Source organism: Carlito syrichta, unplaced genomic scaffold (assembly GCF_000164805.1).
Source record: "Carlito syrichta isolate Samal-C Ts95f unplaced genomic scaffold, Tarsius_syrichta-2.0.1 Scaffold312104, whole genome shotgun sequence".
NCBI lineage: Eukaryota > Metazoa > Chordata > Mammalia > Primates > Tarsiidae > Carlito > Carlito syrichta.
Genome location: NW_007256200.1, coordinates 970,496 through 980,178, shown reverse-complemented (window position 1 = coordinate 980,178; position 9,683 = coordinate 970,496). Strand labels below are relative to the sequence as shown.

At 50.7% G+C, this 9,683-nt stretch overlaps 1 protein-coding gene across 1 annotated transcript in view; it reads left to right on the top strand.

Annotated features, from left to right (window-relative positions):
- Positions 1 to 9,683, top strand: part of ANKRD50 (ankyrin repeat domain 50) — a gene marked incomplete at its 5' end in the record, with an annotated part of 56,106 nt that overhangs the window by 27,210 nt on the left and 19,213 nt on the right. The window contains 2 exons of the mRNA XM_021718341.1: positions 2,204 to 2,433; positions 7,102 to 9,681. Of these exons, the coding sequence (XP_021574016.1) occupies positions 2,204 to 2,433; positions 7,102 to 9,681 (2,810 nt within the window). The remainder of the gene's footprint in view (positions 1 to 2,203; positions 2,434 to 7,101; positions 9,682 to 9,683) is intronic.

Below are 9,683 nucleotides of genomic sequence, written 5' to 3'. Positions count from 1 at the left end.
CGGGAGCGGCCACTGCACTCCAGCCTGGGCGACAGAGTGAGACTCTGACTCAAAAAAAAAGAAATGCACTTCATATACAAACAAACAAATAACTTAAATACAAAGGAATGAGAAAAATGTATACTCTGTTAACCCTAGTTAAAAGAAAGCTCGTGTAGCTATATTAGTATCAGACCAAGTAGATTTTGGAGAAAAGAATCTTACCAGGAATACAGTGAGCCATTTTTGAATGATGAAGGGGTCAGTTTCTCAAGAGGACATGACAGTCAACGTTGCATCCCTCACAACAGAACTTCGAAACACGGAAAGCAGAAACTAACACGACTGCAAGAAGAAGACATACCCATACTTACGTTCAGGTATTTCAGCACCCGCCTTGTAATAGTCGATCGAGCATATACACTGCAAATCAGGGAGTGCACAGACCAGCTGAACCACACTGTCTCCAAATTGACCTAATTGTCACTTACAGGACCGTCCACCCGCAACAGCAGAATGGACATTCTTTTCAAAGTGCATCCACAGCATTTGCGAAGACTGGTGTATTCCGCGCCAGAAAACAAGTCACCATAAGCTAAAAGGCATGGAAATTACACAAAGTATGTTATTCAATCACGTTTGTATTAAATTGTGATAATAGCACAATAGCTTAGCTGGAAAGTCCCCAGATATCTGAGAGCCCTACCACTCACTCCTAAATAACTGATGTTTCAAAGAAGTCTGCCTTCCCAGCTTACCTGGCTTGAGTCGATCGTTTCTTCTTTGCCTTGTTAGTAATTTAACAGCTTTTTGTCACAGCACTGAGCACACTGCTGCGGTGACGTCTTCGGCTTACAGTTGCAACAAGTCCCTCTCTGGGATCTGCTGTGGGCGCTGTACTGGGTCCTGGGGTCCCTGACGAGCATCCGGTTTAGTCTCTGTTCTCTTTGTACTTAACAGCCAAAGAGAGAAATAGCAAACAAATGACATCAAATCAGTAGATATAAAATTGCAAGTGTGGTAGTGCCATGAAAAAGCGCTTTGCTGTGAACGGTGTTGGGGATGCGTGGTCTAGGGATTCGACCTTGAGGACCGGGCTTCAGATGACGTTTGCCGGCAGGAAGAGTAAGGAGTTAGAGACGGGGGAGGGGCCTCCCTCAGAGGAAGCGACAGGTGAGCAGGCCTCACGGTGACTGCCCCTCCCGGGGTCCGTGGAAGAATCTGGCGTGGCCGGAGTGAGCGTGGGTGGCCGGCCTCTGTGGGGCCACCGGAGTGCAGGGTGTCACAGCCGCCGGGGAGAGATGGACACGTGTGGGTTCAAGGGAAGCTATCCCGAGATGAGATGGGGTGGGGGGTTTCCAGAAGGGATCTTGACTGTCGCATGGCGATCGCCGACTCTCAGTGGTCCAGGCGTTGAGAGCCTGAGAAGAGGGCCATGTGGGCCTTCGCTGTGAGTGCCCGGCGTCACACCGGGGGGGTTCTGTGCTCGTTGCTCTGCGTCTGCTCAGCACCCCACGACCCCGTGGCACATGTCAGGCAAATGGGCTGCAAAGGAATGAGCATTGTTTTATTTATGAGAAAGTTACATTGAGCCACAGTATAAATTACACGAGTAAAACCTAAGACTGTTCTTTACTTTCAAATTTGAAAATGTATCACATGGGACCTGGGACATAGTTCATCCTTGTACAATATTTTAAAATAAAATCTGCGGGTGACAAGCCAGTATAAAGTGTAGTGACAAAAGTGGCGATGAAACACTTCTAAATCCTATGGACGCTTGATATTTTTCTTCTTGTTAAGGTAGTTCCCACAGTTTTGTTTTGTTTTGTTTCTGCAACACATTTTCACTTTGTCCTAAACAATTCAAGCTTTTTGTCACTAACTCAAAAAATCAGGAGGGAATTTTGAAATCTCGTTTTCTTCCGTTTCTGCTGCCCTTCTTGATTATGCTGAATTACTGACACACACACTTTCTCTCTTCTGTCTCTCTCTCTCTCACACACACACTCTTTAACACTTTACTGTGGGAAACAGTGTTACTGGAAATGGGAACTATTTAGAACCAGTATTCTTCTTTAAGGGCCGAAGCTTGTACAACATTTTTGTTCCCATTCCTTGTTTTATTCTTGGAACGCTGGTGATGAGTAATGTGGTGTTTGGGCAGTGACTCTGAACACGTGGTCGTCAGCACTCAGCATGCTCCCGTGGCCGTGTCTTCCAGGTGCGTGCTGCTGCCTCTCCTGGGAGTGAAGCCGCCCCAGCAAAGCCTGTACCTGCTCGTGGACTCCGTGGACGAGGGCTGCAGCATCGCTGAAGGAGAGCAGGGGTCCAGCAGCCTGGCGGGGACGGTCGCGGAGCTGCTGGCCGGGCACCACGAATTCTTTCCTCCCTGGCTGCTGCTGCTCTGCTCCGCCCGAAAGCAGAGCAGGGCTGTGACCAAGATGTTCACGGGTAAGCACTGCCGCCGCCGTCGTGTCGTGGCGCACGGGAGCGAGCGTCTTTCCCTTGGGGTCGTCGGTGGTCAAAGCGCGGGCGTCATGCCTCTGCCCGCGGTGCTCAGCAGCGCCTCAGAAGAGTCTGTTGGGAAGAGCGCAGCATGTGGAGGTGGTGCATGCCGTTCCTTTTTTCAGAGTGTTTCCCAACGGACCTAGAAGGTTAGGAGTATGTCGTGTCGTATTTGCCATGTATCTGTGGGCTGCACTTAAAACGCGCTGGTGTCATGATCAGCGATGCCGCTCCTTCTGAGTCTGAGCCTCTTAGGAGTAGTGAAGACGGTGTTTCAGAAGTCGATGGCAGTCACTCCAAGGTGCTCTTCTTGGCATAGGGGAGAGACCTCTTGAGATACATCCCTTTTGTGACCCCATTCCGATTGTGCCATCACAGTCTCTGAAAGGCATAAAGGGTATGTGGTCGGCTTTTTTCCTCTACTTTTTTACTCAGAGAATCAAGTTTTGGTTACTGCTGTCATCATGTAAAGCACTCTTCTTTGTCCTGTGGAAAATAATCGGAGTGTGAAGCAGGGGCCTGCCACCGAGTTTGTGGTGCAGTTGGAGGGGTGTTCATCAAGTCCCCGTGGAGTAGTTCTGTGCCTTTGCAGCGGGCGAGACGTTCCTGACTGGGGAGATGGTCCCCCGGCAGGCTGTCTTTCTGGGAATCCCTCGCTGCTGATGGCGGCACTTGCGGTTTTGCACATACTGTTTTTCTTTTGCTGTTCGGGATACTATTGCCGTTGGTAACAGTTTGGGGGCGGAAATTATGACAGCTGATACCCATGTGGTCCGCGGTGTGCCAACGTGGGGAAAGTTGAGTCCTTTGTGGTCTGTGTCGCTGGTCCTTCCTTTCTTTTCTGCATCAGGGAAGTCCAGTATCGTTAGCTTGTTTTATGCTTTCGCCTTGGGTTTACACACCACGCGTTTCTGTAGTTTGCATGAGTGAAGCATGACGTGCATGTGCCATCTTGGCTTTGGCCGCTCACAGCTCCACGACCTTCCACAACTGGCATTCTGCGCTTCAGTCTCCTCGCTTGTCGAATGAGAGTTGTAGTAACACTTTAGCCTAGGGTTTCTGTAGGAGAAACGACAGGGTACGTGTGAAGCGCTTGGAACAGTGTCCGACACGTTGTAAGTTCTTCCCAAGTTATCCTTGCTCTTGTTCTTGTCACCTGAGTCCCTTTCTTCGCAGGCATCCTTTTTTATGTTCCTCTCCCTGCTTCTAACTCCAGGCTACTGGTAACTGCCCAGAAGTATTCCTCCCCGTGAACACATCTGTTACTTTTCTGTTACCCTGTTCATGGACATGTAGATTATTTTCAGTTTTTCACTGTATAAAAAACATGCTGTGAACATGTCGGGTCATGTCTTCTTGTGCACATGTCGGAAGGGTTACATCATAAGCCTACACTTGGAATTGCAAGGCTGTAGGGTATGTATGCTTAGACTTCAGTTGATCTTGCCTAATCACTAGCTAGTGTGCCAGAGGCAATGTCTCCTCCCGCCAGCAACAGAAGAGATCTCCCTTTCCTCCACACTAGTCAGCCGGCTGACTGGTAGTCTGCAGACCAACTCTTCCTGCGTGGGCCCACGCCTGGGACCCCTGATGGGCCTGAGACCCTTGAAGGCTGGTCCTCCTGGAATTCCTGCCATCTGCTTCCTGCTCAGATGGTGCCACACACAGGCCCTGCCCATCCTTCCTGCTGCAGACTAGACGTGTGCCCCCGCCGCTTGACCACTCTCCTCTCAGCCTGGCGTTACTTCCTTCATGGGTCTCATGCTGTTGGACGTGTGACCGTCTGTGTTTTGCATTTACTTGCTGGTCTGGGCCTTTCACCAATAGAGCCTCCATGAGGGCAGGGACATTCCATCTCTTCTCTTGTTGTCTCCCAGCATCTACAACAGACTGAGAGCAGAGCCACTGGGCATGGGCAGCTGCCCATAAGCTCATGGATCTGCACTTTCTGAGCAGATCCTGAGGAGTCAAGAGGAACAGTTCGTGTTCCAATTCCCTTACATACTCCTGTCTGTGAGGTGTTGTGAGTGGTTAAAAACGCTGGGCTGTGTATAAACATTTGACTACCGCCTTTTTGGTTTTTTTTTTGAGAAAGCAGGAGTTTATTAAGACAGAAGAGCTCCCAAGTGGGAGGGGGCCCCAAACAGAGTTGCCCCACTTCTCTCTTGATAGCAGATTTGGAATATGGGTGAAAATGTAAGGATGTTACTTAAAGTGATCAGCATATATTGTAAGATTGCCCTCCAAAAGGATGTATATCACACTATATTTCAGCCTGAAAGTGCTGATTTCTTTTTACTTCCACCAGTATTGAATTACATTTTTTGAAAATGTGTCAATTTTGTATGTGAACAATACTATCTCATTTTTATTTATACTTCTTGTCTGCATTGAACTCTTTTCCCCTTATACTTGTTTTATCAATTGGTCTGTTTTTACTGTGAAACTTTGCTGTCTTACCTTTATGTTTCTGTTGGGAAGTTAGTGATTTTATTATTGATTGTTAAGAGGGTTTTAATTTTATATTCTGCGCTCAGCCCTTTAACACTGTAATAATTATTTTGAACTCTGCTATATATACCTTAATGTATAATCCTTTGCTAGTCTATATTTTTGCTTCTGCATTTAATGATTTTATCCATATAGAGTATTTTTTACTAAATGGTGTGAAGTAAAGCTCTGACTTGGGTAATTTATAAATCTATAAATTTTCTCAGCAGTTTATTGACTTTGTTTTACCACTACTTGGCAGTGTTCCTTTAATTGAGACATGTGTGCATATATGCATGTCTATGTGTTACTTGTCTATTTCTAAACTATTCACCTGTTCTTCTAAACTGTCTGTCAGCAGTATTATCCAAATATCATGTTGGTTTAATCTTGTAATCTTCTTGTGCAGTTACTGCCTAGATGCCTTTTCTATCAATACTATTATTAACTATATATTTTATTTTTATTCCTCCAGATTGACTTAATAGCATATTTTTAAATTATAACCATCTATAATATAAACAAAGATATTATTAAGATTTGGTTAAAATGCTCATTAAGTTAGCAAAAAATTAACATTTAAAATATGCTTTCTTTCTATCTGTGAACATAAATTATTTTTGTTTTCTTTCTATATGCCCTACACATTTTTTTCCTGCTTTTTTCTTATGTTTTAGGTTGAAGTGTATGTGTTTGGAATTAAGAAATATGCGTTTGAGATTAAAATAAACAGGTGCATCACCATGGACAGTAACACTGAAATCTTTCCTGTGCCTGAATCAGTTTTACCTACTTCTGTCTGAGGATTTAACCTTTGGAAAGAGAGTTTTTCTCTTTTCTGACACACTTACTGTACTGACTAGTAGCATTTTCATTAATGGCTTGCTATTTCTTCATGTTCCATTCTTGGTTGGTTTTGTTGGATGAATGTGTTCATTTCCTCGAGGCACTTCAAGCGTGGGATCACACTGTTGAGTTTGTCAGCTTCCTCTGCAGACCTGTTATGTGTCCTCGGAGGTTTCATGTTCGGTTCTGTCGGCAAAGCCACAAGTCGGCACTCCTCTGACGACTCCTCTCTCTTTCCTTCTCCGTGTGTAGCAAGCCCGGTGCGTTCCAGCCCTCTGGCCTTTCCCAGATCATCTGTCTGGATGTCTACGGCTGTCGCTTCCATGGCTGTTGGGGCCCTTGGTGGCTCCTGTCTAGAGTTTGTCATGGAGTCTTTAGAAGGTCACCTTTGGTCTGTACCGTCTCTAGTTCTTCCTTGGTGACGTTAGAGTGGCCCTCTGGAATGCACGTCTGGCCATACTGATGCCTTGTGGAGTTTACTCCGCCGTGTTTTGTTCTGTAAGAGGAGCCCACGGTTGTGTAATGAATTCATGTCTATGCCTCATGGTGGTGTCTCCCTTCAGGGAGTGAAATTAGGGATCCCATTAAAGAACGTGATGTGAGTTTCAAAGAGCTGTAGCTAGCATGTTTTAGGTTGCTTTAAGTGTTATTAAGCTGTCTTATTTTACAGTGCTGAAGTTTTTTGCCATAATCTGGCCAAGTTGCCTTTTAATTGGTTCAGGCTATTTATTGGTGATCTGAGATTTAGTTATTTTAATTTGGTAGTATGTAGGATAATGTACTTTGAAGACAGTGACAGGATTTTCTAATTAGATATCAATATTTAATCTATTATTAAGGCAAGCGTACATCCAAGTCCCTGGGCAGAAAGTCAAGATCATCCTGTGAAAACAAACCTCACTTGTCTTGTCTCCTGTGACTTTTTTTTTTCCTAAGGCACTTAGGGGTCCAGAAAAATTTAGCCATGTGCTCGTAGGAGTATGTAAGACTGCCTAATGACGAACTAGTGTTCAGTATTTCTTCCAGTGGAGGTGCGAAAGGCATAAGCCACAAAAGAAGAAGATGCAGTTCCATCTGTAGCTAGGAAAATGAAATCGTTTTTCTGCTATCAGTATGGTTTTACAGAAAGAAAAGAAAACCGATTGTTATACTGGGTACTGATTGATCCATTTGTTAGTGTTGATTTGTTTGTCAGTGTTTCACATGTACTGCTTAAAGCTATCCGGCTTCTAGGGTTCTTTTCACCTGATGGCATCTGCTTTTCTGTCTCTTCTGTAGGTTTCCGGAAAATAAGTCTAGACGACCTTCGGAAGGCGTATATCGTCAAGGATGTGCAGCAGTATATTCTCCATCGCTTAGATCAGGAAGAAGCTTTGCGACAACATCTCACAAAAGAAACTGCTGAGATGCTCAATCAGCTGCACATTAAGAGCAGCGGATGCTTTCTTTACCTGGAGCGAGTTCTGGACGGTGTTGTAGAGAACTTCATCATGTTGCGAGAGATCCGTGACATCCCGGGAACGCTGAATGGCCTGTACCTCTGGCTGTGCCAGAGACTTTTTGTGAGAAAACAGTTTGCCAAGGTTCAGCCTGTTCTGAACGTGATTCTTGCGGCCTGCCGGCCTTTGACCGTAACGGAGCTGTACCATGCGGTGTGGACCAAAAACATGTCACTGAGCTTGGAGGACTTCCAGCGCAAGTTAGACGTCCTCTCCAAACTTCTTGTGGATGGGCTGGGGGACACGAAAATCCTGTTCCACTACAGCTTTGCAGAGTGGCTTCTGGACGTGAAGCACTGCACGCAGAAGTACTTATGTAACGCGGCCGAGGGCCACCGGATGCTGGCCATGAGCTACACCTGCCAGGCCAAGGACCTGACGCCCTGGGAAGCACAAGAGTTTGCCTTGCATCTCATCAGCTCGAACCTGCAGCTGGAGACGGCTGAGCTGGCCCTGTGGATGATATGGAACGGCACCCCCGTCAGAGACTCTCTGTCCACGTCGATACCCAAGGAGCAGGAAGTGCTGCAGCTGCTGGTGAAAGCCGGCGCTCACGTCGACAGCGAAGACGACCGCACGTCGGGCATCGTCCGCCAGGCCCTGGAGAGGGAGGATTCCATCCGGACGCTGCTGGACAATGGCGCGGCCGTGAACCAGTGCGATGCCAGCGGGAGAACCCTGCTGGCCAGTGCGGCGTACAGTGGCAGCCTCGACGTCGTGAACCTGCTGGTCTCCAGGGGTGCAGACTCGGAGATCGAGGATGCCCACGGACACACCCCCCTCACCCTCGCGGCCAGGCAGGGGCACACCAAGGTGGTCAACTGCTTGATCGGGTGCGGAGCCGATATCAACCACACGGACCACGATGGCTGGACCGCCCTGCGGTCCGCCGCCTGGGGGGGCCACACCGAGGTCGTGTCCGCACTGCTGTACGCCGGCGTCAAAGTGGACTGTGCAGACGCGGACAGCCGCACGGCCTTGCGGGCCGCGGCGTGGGGTGGCCACGAGGACATCGTGCTGAACCTGCTGCAGCACGGCGCCGAGGTGAACAAGGCCGACAATGAGGGCAGGACCGCCCTGATCGCAGCCGCCTACATGGGGCACCGCGAGATCGTGGGGCACCTGCTGGACCACGGCGCCGAGGTGAACCACGAGGACGTGGACGGCAGGACCGCGCTCTCCGTGGCTGCGCTCTGCGTGCCGGCCAGCAAAGGGCATGCGTCGGTCGTCGGCCTCCTGGTCGACCGGGGGGCCGAGGTGGACCACTGCGACAAGGACGGCATGACGCCGCTGCTGGTGGCCGCCTACGAGGGGCACGTGGACGTGGTGGACCTGCTCCTGGAGGGCGGCGCCGACGTGGACCACACGGACCACAACGGCCGCACCCCGCTCCTGGCGGCCGCGTCCATGGGCCACGCCTCGGTGGTGAACACGCTGCTGTTCTGGGGCGCCGCCGTGGACAGCATCGACAGCGAGGGCCGCACGGTCCTCAGCATCGCGTCGGCGCAAGGCAACGTCGAGGTGGTCCGCACCCTGCTGGACAGAGGGCTGGACGAGAACCACAGGGACGACGCCGGCTGGACGCCCCTGCACATGGCAGCCTTCGAGGGGCACCGGCTGATCTGCGAGGCGCTCATCGAGCAGGGCGCCCGGACCAACGAGACGGACAACGACGGCCGCATCCCCTTCGTGCTGGCCGCCCAGGAGGGCCACTACGACTGCGTGCAGGTCCTGCTGGAGAGCAAGTCCAGCGTCGACCAGCGGGGCTACGACGGCCGGAACGCCCTGCGGGTGGCCGCGCTGGAGGGCCACCGGGACATCGTGGAGCTGCTGCTGAGCCACGGCGCGGACGTGGACTGCAGGGACGCCGACGGCAGGCCCACGCTCTACATCCTGGCCCTGGAGAACCAGCTGGCCATGGCGGAGCTCCTGCTGGAGAGCGGGGCCGACGTGGAGGCCGGCGACGCCGAGGGCCGCACGGCCCTGCACGTGTCCTGCTGGCAAGGCCACGTGGAGATGGTGCGGGTGCTGGTGGCCTGCCACGCCGACGTCAACGCGGCCGACAACGAGAAGCGCTCGGCGCTGCAGTCGGCGGCCTGGCAGGGCCACGTGAAGGTGGTGCGGCTCCTGGTGGAGCACGGCGCGGCGGTGGACCACACGTGCAACCAGGGCGCCACGGCGCTGTGCATCGCGGCCCAGGAGGGGCACCTGGACGTGGTGCAGGTGCTGCTGGAGCACGGCGCCGACCCCAACCACGCCGACCAGTTCGGGCGCACGGCCATGCGCGTGGCCGCCAAGAACGGGCACGCCCAGATCATCACGCTGCTGGAGCAGTACGGCGCGGCCAGCCTGAACGGCTGC